The 22,611-nt window shown below is 42.5% G+C and overlaps 2 protein-coding genes across 4 annotated transcripts in view; one reads left to right on the forward strand and one right to left on the reverse strand.

Annotated features, from left to right (window-relative positions):
* Positions 1-5,593, reverse strand: part of LOC119329699 (structural maintenance of chromosomes flexible hinge domain-containing protein GMI1) — a 24,831-nt gene extending 19,238 nt beyond the window's left edge. The window contains exons 1-10 of the mRNA XM_037602770.1: positions 5,462-5,593; positions 4,399-4,746; positions 4,283-4,312; positions 3,940-4,026; positions 3,793-3,848; positions 3,104-3,187; positions 2,671-2,743; positions 1,860-1,915; positions 1,673-1,778; positions 1,523-1,591 (exon numbers count right to left, since the gene is read on the reverse strand). Of these exons, the coding sequence (XP_037458667.1) occupies positions 1,523-1,591; positions 1,673-1,778; positions 1,860-1,915; positions 2,671-2,743; positions 3,104-3,187; positions 3,793-3,848; positions 3,940-4,026; positions 4,283-4,312; positions 4,399-4,725 (888 nt within the window). The 5' untranslated portion in view covers positions 4,726-4,746; positions 5,462-5,593. The remainder of the gene's footprint in view (positions 1-1,522; positions 1,592-1,672; positions 1,779-1,859; positions 1,916-2,670; positions 2,744-3,103; positions 3,188-3,792; positions 3,849-3,939; positions 4,027-4,282; positions 4,313-4,398; positions 4,747-5,461) is intronic.
* A 493-nt stretch (positions 5,594-6,086) lies between these two features.
* Positions 6,087-8,258, forward strand: LOC119332131. Of its 3 annotated transcripts, none has more exons than XM_037605298.1 (3): positions 6,087-6,485; positions 6,620-6,893; positions 7,900-8,258. In XM_037605298.1, exons 1-3 carry the CDS (start codon positions 6,449-6,451, stop codon positions 8,000-8,002), a joined length of 414 nt encoding a protein of 137 aa, XP_037461195.1. In that variant the 5' UTR covers positions 6,087-6,448; the 3' UTR covers positions 8,003-8,258. The 3 variants fall into 3 exon arrangements, with proteins under 3 accessions (XP_037461195.1, XP_037461197.1, XP_037461196.1); XM_037605300.1 differs by having other exon boundaries at positions 7,929-8,258; XM_037605299.1 differs by having other exon boundaries at positions 6,088-6,485; positions 7,915-8,258.
* The last annotated feature ends 14,353 nt before the right edge of the window (positions 8,259-22,611 follow it).

Genomic DNA, 22,611 nt, shown 5'->3' on the forward strand with positions numbered 1-22,611 from the left:
TTACACTAAGACTATATATAGACCTCTCCCTCCTCCTTTCTAGGGTTAGCAAAGGATTAGCTCATATTTCGTGTGAGAGCTTTGTTCATCCACTTGGATACCTTCTCCTCGGAGATTCGAGCCTCCACCGGAGAAGATCCCCCAAGCGGATTCAAGACCCCTTTTTAGGGAAGAACTCAAGACCTCCTCACGGAGAAGACCGGCTACCCTTGTATCGTCCTTAGTTGTCCGTGGATCGTGTATCTTTCCTTATGTACTCGAGGATCTAGCACATGTGTGACTTATTCGTGGTGGTTTAGTGTTTCCTCTTGTGTTTCTCCTTGTGTTTTCCCTCGTTTTCCCCCTTGTGTTCCTCGTGTTCTTCGCGGGGTCCGCTCCTTTCGTGAAAGATCGGGCGATTAGGGTTCTACCCTACATCAATAGCCCTCATGCCAAACCTCATACAAATGGGTGGTAAGGAATATTTCTGCATAAGACATCAAAGAAACTTCAATATACCATTGTCTTTAGTGAAAATTCACTTTGTGTTACTGTGATTTATTGGTTTTCTTAAATGAGTATTTCCTCCAAAAATGGAATGGGCATACACAGGAGAAACAATGTATTTGATTTAGGGAGGATTGATTCTTCAAGTACATACTTGAACCAATGGGCTCACGCAGAGCTAAAAACAGAAAGCTTTCCCTAAAAAAAATCCTTGTTCTGGTACTGAAGCACGAAAAACAATACAGACCACAACATTCTGAAATAAGATTTGACGTCCTGAATTTTATCCACACATCAAGAAACAAAAAAGGCATATTATGCTTGAATAATTGCTTCACCTTATTGTTTTTTTCTAATTTGACTTTGTACTACCACTCACACCATTGCTTGTTCTTTTTTGTTCCTCAATGTCTACGTCGCAATTAGACTTCAAAATTTGCATCGTGATATATTTATTTCGAGCCAATGTTATGTTGTTCATCAAATACAGAATTTGTCGTGAAGACTTGAATTACCTTTTGTAGTTTGGTACAAGAAATACTACAAGGTTTTACAATTTCAGATCCTATGTTTGAAGATGTCTAAGAGATCCACCCAGAGAAAGTGCCCAGTTAGGCAATGATCAATTGCAATTGGCCTAGTTATCTTGGTTTTCGGCCAGAACAGGTCTTTTGACAGTTTTCTGAATCCAGACCTCAACTACTGAATCATTGAGATTTTCGGTTCTATAAAGTAAAATATGATGATAAATCCTAGTGAAAGAATATATGCCTGTTAAGATTTTATCAGTATTGAAAGAAAATTTAAATTAAAGAAACGGTGAAGTAACAAATACTCCAATAACCAGGAAATAGGTATCAGTAAATATGGAGATTTCATACTTATGACCGTTACTTGACATGAATTGGTATCTTGGTATTCTATACCAAACATATGAAACATGCAATCACAACTCAGATATCAATTTAGCATTGCTGATGGGCTGATATTGCAGGGCATCAGAACATCTAAAAGACAGTCAAGATAACTGGATCACCTGTGTAAAACTTCGATGTGGCGACAGTGCCAACTCTTCTTCAGATGGATCTCTAACTCCTCCAGCAGTCTGCAATTCAATCGTGCTGATGTCTGCTACTTTGCCAAGGTACAGGAATATAATTAGAAAAACAAGGGGTTGGCAGAACACCTTCCAGCTGAGTTTAGATGAAGACTTCTCCAACAGAGCCTCCCTCGAAAGATGCAAGGTAAACACTTTCCTTGATTCCTTAGTTTTAGAAGAAACTATGGCAGTTCTATTGTAAAAGAAAGAACATGGCAATCAATGAAACTGAAAAACTTCAATCTTTGGTATAGATTAGCTGGTAAATTCATACCTTCCAAGATGCATCGATGCAATAGTTCCACCATAGCCAAACATGCCAAAGAAAGGCTGTAGATATTCGATAGAGTAACAAATCAAGTACTCCACATATGAATTTGTCGTCTATGAATATTTCATTTTAGTGAAATACAGTGTATTTTCACGTGAAAAAATATATAGACGGAGAAGCAATGTAAAATACAGGACCAAGCAACTTCTAAAATCATAGTTTGTTATCTTCAAGAATTGCATAAAACTGTCCAGAACGGGCAAGACAGCAATTATAAATTCATCCCTCAGTTGGCCTGATAAGCCAAATAATCGAAATGGCATACACCTCTTTATTTTGCCAACTATGGAAAATAACTGATACAGTAAGTGATATAGCAATCATAACATGCCCAGCTATACTTTAAAAGGTAGCATAATGAATTAAAAAAAATTGAGGAAGCCATACAATCACAATGGTAATAAATGATGTATATGAAAAAATCGTGCTTCTTTCTCCTTTAATTCTGTTAATCCCATCCAACAGAAGCTGAAACTCATTTGTACTCTCTCCTTTGAATAGGCATAGACATACTGCTAAAGTACATGATCTGTTTTACGGTACATCATTTAGAAAGTTTCAGCTGCAAAGGTAAATTCAAGAAAAATGAAGAGACTCCCATAACATCCAATGGTTACTTACAGAACATGTCCAAATGGAAATCATATATTAATGCAACTTAGATAAATGTCACTGAAGGATTGTTGATAAGGCAAACAAATTGCAAGAAATGGAATAAGTACGATCCATATGTTTGTGATATATAATTGCTCACCACTAAGTATGGCGCTTTCCCGCCGATACCTTGTTTCCGAAATACTCTGTGGTTAGAAGAACCCATTGTACCCCTAAATAAATAAGACTAAATAAGATCCAAACTATGTTGCATTAGGGCTTAAGTAGGATGGTTGTGCAATCGAACTCTGCATATGGAAACTATGAAGAAACATAATAAAAAAACAAAGTACAAGTACCCTCCATATAAACAATATTAATATCAAAAGGGCATTCAAAATGTTCATAAATTAAATAGTAATAACCATTTTTCCTCTTTATATCGTTACTGCTCTTTGAAAACGAAACACTAAATTACCCCCACCCCCCTTTTATGTTTCTCTTGTGCACTCCAACCTCCAATTTCCCCTAACACATTTGACAGAGTGAATACTTAAACTTCATGTGGTAAAACTTCAACTAAAGAGCGTTACCATTTAGAGATAGAATTATCTTCTGAACCGTCCATCCCCCTACCAGTATCAAAAACCACAATCTTTTCTCCATCAACAGTTATCCTACAACATGATCCAACACTCGTGTGAAAGTGATTCTGAGAAGTAATGAATCAAAGATAATAACGTTTGTCAGGAAAGAAAAGGGGAGAAGAAAACAGAGTAGATTGATGTAATGGTATAAAAGAAAAAACTGAAACCCAAAGATTCCATGCAATGAGCAGCTTTCCTTTTCTTGGTATATTTATCATTATGTTTGCGATGAGATCCTACTTGGAGGGTAATTTATACATGATTACATCTACTTAAAGCCAATTCTACAGCTAAGTATCTAGTGCTGCAATGGAAAAAAGTCAAAACTGAAACTACAACCTGGAGCATAGCCCAGTGCATTATGAAAACTGCCTTTGTGCTTCAGCTGATAGTAACTAAGCTTTGATAATATATTATATTCTCTCCTGTATTTGTGACTAACATGATATTACTTGTGTAACCAGTTCGCTTTGCATTATGTGCAATGCATAGAGCATTTAATTCAGCAGGGAGTTATGAGGGAAACAGAGACATAGACAGGTCCAAAGTGGAATTGAAAGGGAAACAACCCAGCAAGGATAGCTACCGTCTGATACCATAATTGTCAATTGGGATGGCGATAAATGGGAACTAACCTGATTAACTTTATTTCTTTGCTACCATTTGACCACAAAGCCTGTAATGAGTTGTCCTGATGACAGGAAAAGACAACGAAGGTCAGATCTTCACAGTTGGTCACCTATGAAACTGAGGAGGCAAAATACTCGGACAAGAAAACTAACAACAAGGTCTGCAAGAGCACTCTCAGTGCTATATTCTGCCGGAAGCTCTTGAAGCAGTTCAGTCGGAGGTGTAAGGTCCCACATATTCTGAAGACAAGCAAGTAAACACATAAGCACAACGAATGTAAGGATTCATCTACATCATTTTCTTGTACATGTTAACTGCACCACGGCTTGGGTTTGGCACAATTACACCAATCGTTTGTGAATAGTGAATGACACCGCAAAGATTATAGGATCCTCAAGGGATACTAAATTAGGAAATGTATCTTAGCATGATAGAATGAAAAATTCTCAGTGCTACATGACACAGATATGGAGTAAGATTAGTTCAAATACTGACCTCATATGTCCTGACAAATTCTTCACCATCCTAGCAAAGCAAATGGATAGAAAGAAAATGTGTTAGATGGTCTGCAGTCATTTCGTGAATCAGAACATGAATGAGTTGGGGCTTACCTGAAGTCTTAATATGTTAGTACCCTTAGTGACAAAATCACTGAACTGCACTTTCTTGTCTATCTTTCTGTCCAGCAGGTCCTCTAGATAAACATCGCCATCCCATTCAATTCCCCGCCTTTGACCACAATGTGAGGAGGCATCGCCCGACTCTTCCCGAATACGATGTAAGAAATCAGGAAGCGGCATCTCTTCTCCAGGATCGCGCAGCTTAAGGCTGGTGCTTGTGCCATTTGGCAACAGGATCTGAAACTGGTAGACTTTGGTTGCAGGACCGTGGTGTCCGTATTGCACCACAGCCCACTTCTCGGATGCGCTGCTCGCCATCTTCACATCAGCCAACGGGACCTGCTCAACACCGACTACAGGTTACATGATTTCCATATATAGAACGGGAAAGAAAACCCTCAAAAATCATAAAAGGGGAAAAGAAGAACAGAGGAAAAACAGGGCAAGAACCCCAAAAGCCCAGAGGAGGGGGAGAAATTCCAAAATAAAATCGCGCATTCCATATAGAACGGAGACGGCTTCCCTCAATAACTAAAAAAAAAAAAGAACAGAGACGAGACGCCGCAAACCAAAACCCCAGGAGGAAAAAGGTCGATCCGACGAAGAGAAGACAGAAAGCATTGATTGTTACAGGGCAAGAAGCCTAGCAAAGCAAAATCAAGGAACCCTCGGCAGAAAAACGCCAAAAGAAATGCAAAATCAAGAAACCGCCGGCAAAAAAAATCCCAAAAGAAATGCGAAATCAAGAAACCGTCGGCAGAAAAAAAAACCAAAAGAAATGCGAAATAAAGAAACCGTCAGCAGAAAAAAACCCAAAACAAGGATAAAAAGGAGACCGGAAGGGCAGAGGGGGCGCAATGACGAAGAAGCAGGAAGAGGAAACGGGTCTGATGCCGCGATGAACTCTGTCGGAGCCAAGAGAGAAACCCTATCGTACCAGGGCAAGAAACCGATGAGCGAAATCCACCCCCAAAAAAATGCGATTTCTCTCGCGCGGCACAATCGAAAAGGGGGAGCGGGGTGGGAAGGGGAAGGGAATCCAAAACGCACGCACCAATGAGAAAACCCCAAAGGGAAGCACGTTTGGTGAGGAGGAGGCGATGGAAAAGCCCTTGGCGCAGGAAGCAGCTGGGGGTTTTGAATGCTGGGAAGGGAAAAGATGGGGTGGTGGGAAGACAAAGGGGCGTCAGTCTCAGCCGTCACTCGGTCCGGTCAGGTCAGGTCAGGGACCAACGCGGAAGCTATCCTCGAGTCCTCCGTTGGCCGCGCTAGGCACAAATCTCTAAGGCCTTCTCTGTTCATAGGATAAGATAGAAATTTTATAGGAATGGGAAAATCATAGGAAGTGAGATGACATGCATGTCAATTTTTATAGAAAAAAAAATGTCATTTGGTGCATAGGATAGAATTTTTTTCATTAAGTCTAGGCTAATGTTTTTTTTCCTCCAAAACGTGAAAGATTGATTTCTATCCTACATAGGAATAGGAATCCATTCCTACAAACCAAAGGGCTTCAAAGGAATTTTTCCTTTGCAAATCCTATCCTATAAAATTCCTACAAAAATCCTACAAACCAAAGGGGGCCGAATCAAACGTCGTCATGGTTCGACCTCTTATGATGGTTCGACCTTCACGATCGCCTCGCTCCCCTCCACCCCACCCTCCTACGATTCCTGAAAAATCGGACTGCCTCCCCGCCACTCCACTCACGAGATAAAGAAAAAAGAAAAACAACGCACGTCCCCCACGTCCTCGTATCCCACCTCCCACTCCCTTCCCCAAATCCCTCGCTCTCGATTCCCTTTTCTCTCTAGAGAGGAATCACCGCCGCCGACCTCCTCCCGCCTACAGCGACGGAGGCGGACGCCGGGCTGGGTCGGACGCCCACGTGAAAGGAGCGGGAGAACAACAAGTGGTGCGAGTGCCGGCGCCGGGCCATCGCCGCCAAGATCTTCACCGACCTCCGCGCTCTCGGTAGCTACAAGCTCCCCAAGCACTGCGACAACAACGAGGTGCTCAAGGAGCTCTGCCGCGAGGCCGAATGGGTCGTGGAGGACGATGGCACCACCTACCGCAAGGTGAAGCCTCGCTTCTTGGTCTCGGGATCGAGATCCCCCCCCCCATCCCATGTTTCTTCTCTCCTTCCGTTTCCTGGATCTAGCCAGCCTTGCTTGGATGTGTAGATCTGATTGTTTGGTTCGATTCGTGGCAGGGATACAAGCCGCCGTCGTTCGGGCCGTTTGGTGGGGTCTCGTCGATGGGCATGAGCTCCTGCTCGTCCTCGCAGGTGCTCAGTGCGCCGTCGTCGTCGTTCCCGAGCCCGGTGCCTTCCTACCACCCCAGCCCGACGTCATCCAGCTTCCCGAGCCCCACGCGCCTCGACAACCCCAGCCCCGCCTACCTCCTCCCATTCCTCCGTGGCCTCCCCAACCTGCCCCTGCTCCGGGTCTCCAACAGCAGGGGGTGAAGCAAACACTTATTAGGAGGTACTCAAAATTTGATCACTTTGTTGTAGAATCACGGTGCTGATCAACTAATCCTTGACTGATTTTGAATCTCTGCTAATAGTTCAACATCTTTTTTTAATCACAAGGTCTGAAAGGTATCATTCAAAATCTACAGATGATCAGTAGTGTCAAACTCACATCCTCTCTGCCATCTTCTACATGAACTGCTTTGTAAAAAGTGGAAAATTGTTGCTCGTAATGTTGATGTGCAGACTACCAAATTGGGAATTTTTTTATCATGGTGAAACTACACTGTAAAAAGTGAATCATGTTAGTAATGTCTCCCAACTCTCAAATTGTTGCTCGTTATATTAATCTGCATACTACCAAATTGGAAGATTTTCGATCATGATATGATTCTGAGAATGGATGCATGATTGCAGATGGCTACCAAACCGTGAAATTTCAACATTCAAAAGATGTATTTTGTACTGGCAGTTTTGATGCATGATTGCAGCTGCATGTAGGTTTCGGTTTGTCCAAGAACTGTCTATGTATACTGATAATGATTACTCCATCCGTCCCAAAATAAGTTCATTTTGTTTAGTATAGTTTATACTATATCAAAGATACTTACTTTGGGACTGGGGGAGTACTCTGTTTTCAAATGGTGCATGGTGTACGCATGACAACTGTGGGTGTATAAATTAGTATCATGTTGCCTGCACGTTGAACTTATAATTCTTTTTCTGAATAATGTGTCATATTTTGATTGCTGTCAAAATGACAATTGCTATTTGCTTTCTAGACATCTTATATGTGGCCTGTGGTGATAACAATTTTTATTTTTCTCAGGATTTGATTATGATCGTGAAGGGTACATTATGATTTACGAGCATTTAATCTTCTCTGATAATCAAAGCGCCGCATAGTCTTATGTGCATTCATCAGAGCTATTCCACAATTTTGTCCCCACTTATGCCTTTTTACACTTTTATATGTGTAGCTTTTAATTTTTTTAAGACATTCATTCTTTTTTTCTAAGTCTTCATGTGTGCAGAATTACTTCTGCAGTGAGCCGGAGTGTGACGTCTTCTCACGGGCTACTGTCATCAATCAAGGTGGTCATTGGTCTATATCAAGCTTGACGAGTACTTCCTGAAGGCTGATTTCTGCTCCCGCCGTGTTGCTGACCGAGGCCCCATCTACGTGGGAGGCTGCTATTTTTTGATAGATTGGCAGTGAGATGCTCGGATAGGAGAAAAGTGAATCGGAAGAGCATGAGAGATAGATATTGAGAACCTAAATAATGCACACACATTTACATATTTCATGTGATGGTAGTATGTCGTCGTAGTTTTTGTGTTGGTTGTCCTACTGAATGTTCCTGTCAGTCCTAACTCATCACATCACTCTCAATTTTCAGTCATGCTTGGAGCTTTTATCTCTAACTCTACAAAATCAGAAAGCATGTCTAAAGCTCAAGGTAATGTTGAAACTTGGAGGCGATCAAACCATATGCTTTTTGGGCTGTAAGAGTTTAAACTAACTATTGTTTTTTGGGCTGTACGAGTTTGAACTAACTATCGCTAACATCCTGGCTTTGAATTTTTAGTTTGTATTTTTTTGCAAAAGTTTGTATTTGTCCATGGTCAAGATAGGGGGCACATAGAGCTTGGTTTGTTAAGCTTCTTTATATTCTCAAGGAAGTCAGGAGTTCCTCTTGAGAAGAAAGAGGACAACCTTTAACTCAACCTACGACTTCAAAGAGAACTGCTTGAACTCAAGATGCCCCTCCCAGTCATTTCACCGATGCAGAAATAACCTTTTACGAGAGTGACCTAAAAGTCAGATGTTTTACATTAAGCATACATCTCTTGTAGGTCTATTTAACTTTGGGTTTGGGAGTATTATATGTTGTTTGAGAGGGTCTATTTTTTTTAGAAAATATGATTTTGTTCTTTGTTTCTATACTTGTCGAAGTTCATGTTTCTTTCGAGTTAGTTGTGAGAGGACTTCGTAAGTTTCCATTCAAAAAGGAGATCAAATAATATTTTGAATGATGACATAATAGATGAAAATAGAAGATTTTGAATAGGGCTTGCCCACACGACACTATGGAAAAAGGTGAAGGGAAAGGAAGGGTGAGGAGAATAAAATGATGCAAGGGGAAGTTTTTAAAGACATACGACGATTGCCTAGGAAGAAATAAGAGGGAGAGAATCAATTTGTCCAGGAATTGAAACCAGTCCTATCATGTCCGACACGCATTTTTTAATTCGAAAAATTATTTGATCATAATGCGTTTTTTGACCCGTGGCAACGTACGAGTATTCAGCTAGTCTAAATAAAGAGCGTTCACTTACGAGTCTTAAGAGCATCTTCAACAGCCGCGCTAAACAAGCGCGGCGCCGCAAATTTGGCCATTTTAGCGCGCGTAACCCACGGGGTGTCTCCAGCGGGCGCGCAATAACCGCGTGCGGTATAAGGAGTTGGGAGCGCTGTCTGATTCGCTATCTCGCGCGGTGCATTTAGGGCGCCCGCTTCCGCGCGCGGCACACTCGAGCACTCGCGCCGCACTCTCTCCTCTCCGCCTCCTACGCCCCGCGCGCGTCGAGCCGGTGAACTGCACCCCATGGATGCACGCGTCGGCACCCCGCTCACCCCATCCTATAGTCGCGACCCATCCACCACCGCTGCCGCCCCTAGCGCGGGGGGTGTTGGCCTCGCCTGTGCCGGAGCTCCTCCGACCATCGGCCTCGCGCGCGGCCTCTTCATGCCGCCGCGAATGACCTCGGCGGCGGGTGGCGTCGTGCCGGCGCCGCCCCGAGACCCTCCCCCCCCTCGAAGCTCCCCAATGCGGCGTGATCGAAGAAGGGCAAGGCATCGGCGAAGAAGAACAAGGCGGCGGACGGCTCCGGTACCTCGAAGGCGAGGAGGAAGAAACTTGCAGGGCGTGGGGCGGGCGCGGCGGCTACCGAAGCGCCGGCGAGCTCACTCGTTGAGCCGACGGCCGACGCGCACAACGTGTTCGACGAAATGCCCCTAAGGTAAAAAAATCAACGTTTCTTTTCTTGTTATTTTTTGAATGCATTCATATAGATGGCTTATTCGCATTGTTCAAAAAACTTTGTAGTCTCAACGACGATGCATACATGTCAACTATGGGTGTTGGCTCTAACAATTCACATTGGTCTCAAACCAATGACATGCATTTTGAAGACCATGAGTTCGAGGTGGACAAGAAGGGTGAGGGCATTGTCGACGCATCGAAAGGAAGAGCGGGCAATTACACCAACGCCGATGACATCTTACTATGCAATACTTGGTTGCAAGTGTCGAGGGATCCATCCGTTGGAGGTGATCAAAGTAGAGATGCTTATTGGGGCGGATGAAAGAACACTATGATGTTCATAACATGAGTGGAATTGACCACTCCGAGAGATCACTTCGGTCCCGGTGGTAGACAATCAACTCAGATTGTCAAAAGTGGGCGGCTTGTCAAAAGGCGGTTGACAAATTGAACCCAAGTGGCACAAATGAGGACGATAGAGTAAGTGGCATTTCCATACATGTTCATCATACTTGTTGTTGGTGTTCGAAGTGCTAACTTGCTTTGTTTTCATGTAGTATCACATTGCACAAAACTTGTTCAAAGAAGAGGACAGGAAAACCAAGAAGGGGAAGATCAAGTAAGGAAGGGTCTTTACCTTGCCTCATTGCTATAACGTGTTGAAGGGTGATGAGAAATGGAAGAAGCGTGAAGATTTGGATGATTTGAATTTGAGCAACAAACACAAGCGAACAATTGAGTTGAATGATGATGGTGATGATGAGGAGGAGGATGATGCATCAAGTGACGGCAAGAGAAGCCCCACACCCAACTCGGTTTCATACTCGAAGCCAAAATGACCGGATGGGTGCAAGAAAGACGCAAAAGAAAAGAAGAAGAGGAAAGGATATGATGAGCTCAAAAATGCTATGGAATCTATTGTGAAGGTAAGAAAAGAAGCCAACGAGGTGAGGAAAATGGCAAGGAACCAAGATATCGCGGCCGAGGAGAGGAGGTTGGCGTCCGAGTAGAGGAGGGTGGCGGTCGAGGAGAGAATGGTGGCTTTGGAGGAGAGGAAGGTGAGCAATGAGGAGCGAACTAGATTGTTGGAATGGGAGAAGCACTTGTTCTTCTTGGACACATCCATCCTCAATGAGGTGCAAAAGGAGTATGTCAATCTTGCCCGTGAAGAAGTCTTGATCCAAAAAGGAGCCATGATCCGCGCCATGGGTGGCGGTGGCCTTGGCGCCATGGGTGGCGGTGGCCTCGGCGCCATGGGTGGCGGTGGCCTCGGCGCCATGGGTGGCATGGGTGGCTTCGGAGGTTCCATGGGCGGTTTAGGTGCCATGGGAGGCATGGGTGGCTTTGGAGCACCCCCCGACGCTATGGCTGCCATGGGTGGCATGAGTTTTTCTTCTCTCATGGGAGGCATGGGTGCACCTCCGGCCTCCATGGGCAGAATGTTTTTCGATGTGCCTCCTCACACACATTCCCATGAAGGTGCCGTTGAAGATCTTACCAACACCGTCGGAGCTTCACGTGATGCGGTGCGCGATGGGGAGAGGGAGGAAGAATCATCTTCGGAGGAGGCAAAATCGTCTTCCGAAGATGAGGACGAAGACGAGGAGGGGGATTGATGTGTCTTTCGTTTGTGTCTTGAATTTGGTTTGCATTTTAAACTTGGTTGGATGAACTTGTGGGCATGATTTTAAACTTGTGGGCATGAACTTTTATTTATCAACTTGTTTGTGTGAAAATTTATATGTCATGTTCATTGCATTTTGAATGTTTTCAAATCCATTTTGTGTCCAAAATGCCATATATGCAATGCCCCGGCGAGTCGCGCGCGCTGCATTTTTTGCGCGCTGCTGGAGCGGCGCGCGCGCTGCATTTTAGCGCGGCTGTTGGAGCCAGCGCTGGCGGCCGCGCAAAACCAGGCGAACGGCACGCGGCGAACTAGTTTTTAGCGCGCGGCGCGTAGCGCGGCTGTTGGAGATGCTCTAACCTATGGACCATTTATCTGCCGTCCGATCTTTCACAAAGCCTGCATTTGAGGATCTCCTCACCGGGACTTCTCTCCTTTCCAGCCAAAAACAACCGCTAAGGGCTAGTTTGGTTCCACGGGATCCCCTCGGGATCCTCGCCATTTTCCCGGGCGAGAGACCCGCCTCATATCTTCACCATGGTTTTTTCAGCGGCCTATTTGGTGTCATCGGGGAAAGGGATTTCTCAGCCTGATCCCCCCCCCCCCCAAAAATCCCTGGGGTGCTCACCCCTACCTCCGCACACTAGGAGATTTATTTCTCCTTGTCTCTCACGACGCAACGACAGGAGCTCCTCCGCCTCCACCTTTGCTCCTCTACCTTGTCCTACCCCACCTCTTTCTGGCGACCTCAGATGCCTTGGCACACGGGACCTACTCCACATCTGGATGCCCTCGACGGCCTACGTCCTCCGTCAGTCTAACTCCCACCGGCATCCACTCCTCTCCTCAAGCTACAACAAATGGTTGCTTCTGTTCCACTTGGTGAGAATCCCCTCCTCGATTCTGTCCTTGTCTTTCTCCACTCCCTCCCTTCCTCTACTCCCATGGTTTCCTAAGATTCTCTTAGATTTGGGCTACGAGGTTTCACATTCTGAGGAAAAGGGTAGAGGTGACGGCTGCTGGTCGTGAGGAATGGTGTAACATGGATATAAAGAAAGAGCTTGTAGGGAGACAACCCAATAGTTATCTTTATTTTTCTTTTCTGTTTTGTGGGTCAACATGGTTATTTCTGCTATAGTGATTATGTTTGTGTCTTTTAATTTTTGTGCCAAGTAAAGGCTTTGGATGATATAAATGATAGTAAAATTGATGTTGTGCAAAAACAGAAACTTTCGCCCCAAGTGCTAGAATTTTATTTCTGTACTGGAACGTGATAAAATCCTGATATTTTTGCATTGTATTGGGTTACAAAATTATTTGTGTTGTCCTATTTTTCAGAATTTACAGAAGTATGGATAAATATTCTATCATTACGTATTGTCCTATTTTACACAAATTATGTTTTAATTGCATAATGTGCTTATTTTAATGATGTTATGGATAATATCGGGGGGTATAAGTCATGGAGAAGTTAGAATAGAGTAGATATTATGTAAGGGAAATTATGAATTTATTTATAACAGTACCTAAAGTGGGTGATTGATTTATTATACTAACGGATCTGACGAAGTTTCTGTTGAGTTTTGTGTGCTGAAATTTTCATGTTTTGGGTGAGATCACGATGGATGAAGGAATAACAACATCTCTAGCATACTCCTTATTTCGTGGGCCTTTAAAACCATGATAAGGGTCACAAAAACGTGTTTTAAGGGTTGATTTTACCTCCCGCAGAACAGACCCTGCAAACGGCACTGTAAAAACGAATATTCCTCTCAAAGATGCTCCATGTCGTCCTCCTCAGCCTCCCCTCCTCATTCCCCGCCGTCCTCCAAAGGCCCTCGACGGTGGTCAATCACATCCGCAAGGTGGCTCTCATCCTGGCCGCCTCACCCCACCCTTCTCCGGCCCCAAATCGAATCGGCGGCGGCCGATTCCGGCAGGTGGCGGCAGATTCCGGTGGGCAGCGGCTGATTCCAGTGAGGTATGCGATGGAATTGCGGCGGCGTGTCCTTCCCGACAAGGTTTGGACGGTATAAGGGTCACACTCAGTATGGCCTTCAAGCCTTCAAATATATGGGTCTCGGGTGTGGGTTTTCGGTGCCCTTTAAAATATTTAAGGGTCGGACCGCTTTTACAGAATCTGTTATGGACACTTTTTTCGACCAAAACCTTAAAACCTGAAAATTATAAGGGTTTGACCACTTTTTAAGGAGTCTACTAGAGATGGTCTAAGGAGCAGGAAGACCATGAGCTTAGGGATGCCCAATGCACCCCAAGGTAATATTCAAGGAAGACCCAAGAGTCTAAGCTCGGGGGTGCCCCAGAAGGCATCCCCTCTTTCGTCTCTAATCTATCGGTAATATTACTCGAAGCTATATTTTTATTCGTCACATGATATGTGCTTTGCTTGGAGCATCGTGTGTTATAGTTTTATTTTGTTTGCTTGATTGCCACAATCATTGTTTTCTAGACGCACCTATTAAGAGAGACATACATTCATCATGACTTGTTAGAATGCTCTTTATGCCTCACTTATATCTTTTGAGTTAAGGCAATTTGCTCATGTGCTTCACTTACATCTTTAGAGCACGACGATACTTATATTTTATAGAAATCAATTGGACTCTCATGCTTCACTTATATATACTTGAGAGTTAAATAGGAAGTGGTAATTTGCACGGGCTATATGTTTAGTCTAAAAATGGCAGGTATACCAAAGTGATATAATAAAAACTTTCATGTAGATCATTGAATGTGAATCGTATGATCAACGATATTGAAGTTATAATATGGAAGTTTACTAGTAGATAAGCATTAGTTAGTAAAAAATATAGATGTTAAGGTTTGTGATTCACTATTTCATTAAAGTGTTAGTCATGACATAGTGGGGAAGTTTGAGCACAATGTATCCTGTATTTATATCCTTTGTGTTGTCCGGGCCGGGTGTGTGTGATGGTTAACTCCTCCCAACCTCCTCCCCAGGAAGCATGCAAATAGTACTTTGCTTCGAGGGCTAATAGAACTTTCACAATAAGTATTTGAGTTCTTTACGACTAATGTGAGTTTTAAGACTAATGTCATTTTGCTTTGCGTGATCATAGATAGCTGGCATGATATTTGTGGCAAAGCCACTGTTCATCATTGTTATACGTGTTACGCTAGATCACTGCACATCATAGTACACTGCCAGAGGCATTCATATGTAGTCATATCATTTGGTTTATTGATAACCCACAAGTATAGGGGATCACAACAGTTTTCGAGGGTAGAGTATTCAACCCAAATTTATTGATTCGACACAAGGGGAGCCAAAGAATATTTGTAAGTATTAGCAACTGAGTTGTCAATTCATTCACACCTGGAGATTAATTATTTGCAACAAAGTGATCGGTAGCACGGTAATATGATAGTTTTGATAGTAGCAGCAATAGCAATAGCAACGGTAACAGTGATAGCAGTAATTTTGTAGCAAGTGCAACAGTAACGATAGTAGTGGTAACTTAGTAAGAACAATATAAGAGAAATTCGCAGGCATTGGATCGATGATTTGTTGGATGATATTCATCATGTGACGGTTATAACCTAGGGCGATACATCACTAGCTCTAGTTCATAAATATAATGTAGGCATGTATTCCATAAATTGTCATATGTGCTTATGGAAAGAACTTGCATGACATCTTTTGTCCTACCCTCCCGTGGCAGCGGCGTCCATATGGAAACTAAGGGATATTAAGGCCTCCTTTTAATAGAGAACCGGAACAAAGCATTAGCACATAGTGAATACATGAACTCCTCAAACTATGGTCATCACCGGAAAATATCCCGACTACTGTCACTTTGGGGTTTATGGATCATAACACGTAATAGGTGACTACAACTTGCAAGATCGGATCTAGAACATAGATATAATGGTGATAACATAAATGGTTCAGATCTGAAATCATGGCAGCCGGGCCCAAGGTGACAAGCATTAAGCATGGAAAAGTCATAACAACGTCAATCTCAGAACATAATGGATACTAGGGATCAAGCCCTAACAAAACTAACTCGATTAAATGATGAATCTCATCCAACTCCTCACCAACCAGCGAGCCTACGAAGGAATTATTCACTCCCGGTGGGGAGCATCGTAAAATTGGCGATGGAGAAGGGTTGGTGATGATGAAGATCGGAGATCACCCTCTCCGAGGCCCCAAAACGGACTCCAGATCTGGCCTCCCGATGAAGAACAGGAGGCGGCGGCGGCTTCATCTCGTGAAACACGATAATTCTTTCTCCCATAATTTTTTCTCCGAAAATAGGATTTTATAGAGTTGGAATCAGGGTCTGCGGGCCCACCAGGTGGGCACAACCCACCTGGGCACGCTAGGAGGGGGGGCATCCTGGTGGGTTGTGCTCACCCAGGGCCCCCCTCCGGTGGTTCTTGGCTCCAGTATTTTTCTTTTATTCCATAAAAAATCTCCAAAAAGTTTTGTGCCATTCCGAGAACTTTTATTTCTGCACAAAAACAACACCATGGTAGTTCTGTTGAAAACTCCGGGTTAGTTTCATCCAAATCATGCAAATTAGAGTCCAAAACAAGAGGAAAAGTGTTAGGAAAAGTAGATACGATGGAGACGTATCATTTATCGAGTTGTAAGTAAATAAAAGTGTTATGATCATCATTATTAGAGCATTGTCCCGGTGTGGAAAAGAATGATGGAGACTAATGAGTCCTCAAAAAAGTGGGGATGGGGTTCATGATATTGTTCTAAAAGGAAATGAGAAAAGAAAAAAAAAGTGAAAAGGAATGAGAGAAAAAGAGAGAAGGGGCAATGCTAATATCCTTTTACCACACTAGTGCTTCAAAGTAGCACCATGTTCTTCATATAGAGAGTCTCCATGATTTGTCACTTTCATATACTAGTGAGAATTTTTACATTATGAGAATTTGACTTGCATATTCCGATGACGGGCTTCCTTAAATGCCCGAGGTCTTCATGAGCAAGTAAGCTGGATGCACACCCACTTAATTTCAGTAGTGGGCTTTCATACACTTATATCTCTAGTACATCCGTTGCATGGAAAATCCTATTCCTTGCATCGATATTGATTGAAAGGCCTCTCCATTGCCTAATGATCCGCCGAGTTGATGCGAGAGTTTCTCAGTTTTTGTCTTCCCATATAAACCACTACTATCATTCTCTTTGCCATCCAAAGTGCTAAGTCCATGGCTCACACTCAAATATCATGTGGAGTTGAAAATGCTGAAGCGAGAAAAAGCATGATACAATTGCTTGGTTTGGTACCGTGGTGTTCATAATTTATACTTTGTGCTAGGAAGGCCGAGTTATGCCATGCTTACATGATTAAATGAGTAGGATTAACATTCTTTAACATGGATATTTTGAAAAGTAATGATTATTTTCTTGCATTCTTTTATATTATCATTTTGATATCAATTAAGTCATCATTTCTCAACATTCATACCTAAAAAAATACATGATTAAGACATGTTAGGTAGCATTCAACATCAAAAAATTTATTTTTATCATTTACCTACTCGAGGAAGATTAGGAATTAAGTTTGGGGATGCTGATATGTCTCAAATGTATCTGTAATTCTTTATTGTTTCATGCTATTATATCATCAATCTTGTATGCTTTATACGGAATTTTATAACATCTTTGGGAACTAACCTATTAACTCAATGCCCAGTGTCAGTTCTTGTTTTTGCCTATTTCTTTGTTTCACAGAAAAACCATACCAAACCAAATCCAAACATGATGAAACTTTACAGTGATTTCTTCTAGACCAGGAGAGACCCTAGAAGCTTCGGTGGGAGGCCATAAGATATACGAGAGATCCATAAGCTCACACGGCGCCCCCAGGGGGCGCGCCACCTAAGCTAGTGGGCCCCTCGTAGCTTGGATTAACCTAATTCCAAGCATATAAATCCCCTAAAATCTAGAAACCACCAGAGTGAGACCAAAATCAATTTTATCACTACCGCAAGTCTTTGTTCTTCAGGGATCCCATCTGGAGGCCTTCGTCGGTACTCTGCCAGAGGGGGTATTGATCACGGAGGCCATCTTCATCAACCTTGCTGCCTCCGTGATGATGGATGAGTAGTTCCCGCAGGACCTACGGGTCCATAGCAGTAGCTAGATCTCTCCCTCTCTCTCTATCTCTCTCTCTCTCTGATCTTCAATACAATGTTCTCTTCGGAGATTGATTCGATGTAATTCTTTTGTGGTGCATTCCTTGGGGTCCGATGAATTGTGCGTTTATGATCAGATTATTCATTGAAAGTAATTGAGTCTTTTTAAAAGTTTTATTTTGTGTGATTTTATATGTATGATTTATCTTTGATCTACCCGTCTAGTTTGCCCAATTAGATTGATTTATCTTCAGTGGGGGAGGTTCATGGTAGTAGGTTCAATCTTGCGGTGTCCTCACTCTATGACAGGAGTAGTAGTGAGGCATGTATTTGTATTGTTGCTACTAATGGTAAAACTATGGGGTTCGAACATACTATTTGGTCTTACTTTGTCTACATTATGTCATCATGCTCCACTTTGTCTACATTATGTCATCATGCTCCAAGCATTACTCTGTTTGTTATGAACTTAATACCTTAAGATGCATGCTGGATATCAGTCGAGAGGAGGAGTAATAGTAGTAGATGCAGATACATGTCAGTCTAATTGTCTCGGACGTAATGCCTATATATGGATCATGCCATGAATAACGTCATAATTATGCGCTTTTATGTCAATTGCCTAATAGTAATTCTATCCACCATTCCTACACTCAAGAGAGAGATGCCTCTAGTGAAAGCTATGGACCACGAGTCCATTCACTTCATATTACTAAAACCATAAATATCTTGCTGCAATTTATTATCATTTATTTTGGTTTACATTTTATCTATCTATCATTACCAGAATTAATCCTTGCAATTAACGAGTACAAGGGGATTGACAACCCTCTTGACCGTGTTGGCTACAAGTATTTGTTTTGTGTGTGTGGAGGTACTGCTTACACTAGAGGATACCCCGCGTGTTGCTACGGAAATTGGTTGATAAAAATTTGGATTCATAGCATAAGAACCTAATAAAAATACATATGACTTGTTATATTTGATTATGCATAGTTGTGATAATATTTATTGAATATAAATATAATAATTAAATGGAAAATATTTTCCAATATATGATGATGCTAGTCTGACAAAGAGTTCAAAGGAGAATGGCACGTTATAAACAAAAGAAGTAAAAAAATATGGAGAAGATGGTGCATAGTATAATGTAACTTTGAAATCTGGTTTCTCAGCATCCTCAAATCTTAGCATCTTATTGAATGATCAAATTATTTAATTTATCTCAATGGAAAAAAAAGCAATGCAACTTGATGTGCTGCTAACACAAAAATATTAGCAAATAATTTGTCTAAATATGTACACATACTAATCGGAGAAGGGAAAGAAAGACCACAACATGACTATCAAAGCAACATATGGGATATATATGCAAAAAATACTATTTCGATACAAATTGCTTTTCTGCACCTTGAATGAATTCCTAACTTTAATCTTTCTTGTGCATGTAACTTCACTAAACGTATATAGTGCCACGTACGAATATCTAGTATCCAGGTTACACAAAAAAGTTGTGACGTTTTGTGCTGAAAGCAGTACAAAGGAATCGGCAATCTAACATCGTAGCCTTTTTCTCCCCACAACAACTGGATCTGCAACATGCCTGGATCGGAATCAACATACACTGACGTGTGGAGTAGATGTTGCATGCAGGCGTAGGCCAACTGGACGTCCTAGCAGCTGTGACACAACGTGGTGATCTGCTTGTGTATGGGATCAAAATCAGACAGATGTGTACTGGAAACACATCAAGAGATGAGAGAGATGCGTGAGCGACTTCTTGTTGTGTTGCATGATTCTTTGGTAGAAGGCGAATCAGATAGCCCAGACCAAGCGCTTCGTGGCGTTGCCCCCACGCTGTCACGGAGCTCGGCATCGGCATCATCCTTAGCAGTAGTGGCAGTATCTCGCCCTCTCGCTCATCTCTCCGTCCCCATTATCTATAGCCTTCATGGAGAAACCAAGCCTCGACAATGAGGCCATTGCTATTTAGGAACACATCATCGTATGAGAAGGATTGGAACGACGGGCGTGCAATGTTTGCTCTAGTGGGGTATTTAAAGGCTCCAATGGCTCAACTCCTCCTATGTTGCTCCTAGATTTATTACATGGAGAAGTTGAAGGGCCATGAGACAGTGGTAATGTGAAGAAACATTCGTTCCTTTTTTCATGGAGAAGTTGAAGGCCATGCGTTAGTCGGCATATGAGAACCATTAGTTTATTTAGCATTTTCTGCGTGAAGGGTATCCTGGCACAAACTGAACACTGAAGTCAAGGAACCTGAGACGCTGAGTGGAAGGCTGCATGTCCCACGATTGCAAATGGAGCGCATGACATGGTGGAGAAATGATGACGTGGCTACGTGATGATGTGGACGGGCTGCATATTGAAAGAATTGGTAGTAGTGGGGATCAACTTCTTAATAATGTAAGATTTGTTTGCGTGAGTCTCCTACTGGTTTGATAAATATTGGTTCTTAACTGGGGGAATACTATCTAGCTGAACTGGTTTGATACATCACCCTTCCTCTTCAGGTAAATCCCAATGTCTATCACAAGTAGCAATTGGCGAGCATAGTGGGGTTGGCGTAACGACCCCATTTGCCAGTTATGCTTTAGGGCCATAAGAACCACGCTTTGCTTGTGTGAGAAACCGTCACATTTTCAGTGGCACCAAAATGACTCACATTGAAGTGGCACACCTTGCATTAGAGGACATCATTCAAATGGCCATGGCATTTGGGCCTAGAGTAAAATTATAATGAGGAGTGGTTAGCGTGCCGTGTTGTTTTTTTTGGGTGGGGGTGATGTCTACTATGCAACTTTATTCTTGTAGACACGTGTCAGGCCTCCGAGCGCAGAGTTTTGTAGGACAGTAGCAATTTTTCCTCAAGTGGATGACCTAAGGTTTATCAATCCGTGAGAGGTGTAGGGTGAAGATGGTCTCTCTCAAACAACCCTGCAATCAAATACAAGAAATCTCTTGTATCCCCAACACACCTAATACAATGGCAATTTATATAGGTGCACTAGTTCGGTGAAGAGATGGTGATAAAAGTGTAATATGGATGGTAGAAATATATTTTTATAATGCAAATAAATAAAAACAACAAGGTAGCAAATAGTAAACGGGCACAAAAACAGTATTGCAATGCTTGAAAATGAGGCCTAGGGTTCGTACTTTCGCTAGTGCAATTTCTCAACAGTGCTAATATAATTGAATCATATAACCATCCCTCAACGTGCAACGAAGAATCACTCCAAAGTTCCTATATGGCGAAGAACATACGAATAAATTGTTTGTAGGGTACGAAACCACCTCAAAGCTATTCATTCCGTTTGATCTATTCAAGAGTTCGTACTAAAATAGCACAAAGCTATTCTTTCCGTTCGATCTATCCTAGAGTTCGTGCTAAAATAACACCAAAGAAAATTCATATTCATAATACTCAATCCAACACAAAGAACTTCAAAGAGTACCCCAAGATTTCTACAGGAGCAACAAAGACAAGAACATGCATCAACCCCCATGCATAGATTACCCCAATATCACCTTGGGAATCCGCGAGTTGAGTGTCAAAACATATATCAAGTGAATCAATATGATACCCCATTGTCACCATGAGTATTCAATTGCAAGACATATATCAAGTGTTCTCAAATCCATAAAAGTATTCAATCCGATAACAACGAAATCTCAAAGGGAAAAACTCAATTCATCACAAAAAGACAGAGAGGGGAAAACACCATATGATCCGACTATATTAACAAAGCCCGCGATACATCAAGATCATGACATCTCAAGAACACGAGAGAGAGAGAGAGATTAAACACATAACTACTGGTAAAAACCCTCTGCCCCGAGGGTGGACTACTCCCTCCTCATCGTGGTGGCCACCGGGATGATGAAGATGGCCACCAGAGATGATTCCCCCCTCTCGCTGGGTGCCGGAATAGGGTCTAGATTGGTTTTCGGTGGCTACGGAGTCTTGCGGCGGCGGAACTTCTGATCTAGGTTAACCCCGAGGGTTTCTGGAATTTTTGGGAATCTATAGGGTAAAGAGGGGGTGCGGGAGGCCACCGAGGTGGGCACAACCCACCTGGGCGTGCCTGGGGGCCTAGGCGCGCCCTGGTGGGTTGTGCCCTCCTTGGGGCACCCCTAGGTGCTGCTTTGGCCCATCCTGGGTGTTCTGGTCCATAAAAAAATCTCCAAAAAGTTTCGCGGTGTTTGGACTCCGTTTGATGTTGATTTCTCGCGATGTAAAAAACAAGCAAAAAACAGCAACTGGCACTGGGCACTGGGTCAATAGGTTAGTCCCAAAAAATGATATAAAGTTGCTATAAAATGATTGTAAAACATCCAAGAATGATAATGTATTGGCATGAATACTTCATAAATTATAGATACGTTGGAGACGTATCAGCATCCCCAAGCTTAATTCCTACTCGTCCTCGAGTAGGTAAATGATAAAAGAAATAATTTTTGAAGTGTGAATGCTAGCAAAGTGCACAAGTTTGATTAATGAAAAATTCAATCACTTTTCCCAGCATCATAACAACAATTCTTTCTTATAGAACTTCTCATGTTCTAGTAGCAACCAATTCACATGTTAAGGTTCAAACAATCAATTCTCTTGAAACTCAACAATCTATGTTCTTAGTTACCAAGCAATTGCAATTCAACTTATTCAACGGAGTTTAAGTAAGAGCTCCACATACTCAACCATCATATAGTCTTCTATGATTGCTAACACTCATCGCATACACATGAGCAAAACGTTTCAACCGGACACATAGAAAGATAGGGACTTATGATTTTGCCTCCCAACGTATTCACCTCAAGGGTGATGTCAACAATAATAACTCATACTACCCATATCCAACTGGATATATGTGCCTAGATCTTTCCTCACCACATGA

Source organism: Triticum dicoccoides, chromosome 7A, assembly GCF_002162155.2.
Source record: "Triticum dicoccoides isolate Atlit2015 ecotype Zavitan chromosome 7A, WEW_v2.0, whole genome shotgun sequence".
NCBI classification, from domain to species: Eukaryota; Viridiplantae; Streptophyta; class Magnoliopsida; order Poales; family Poaceae; genus Triticum; species Triticum dicoccoides.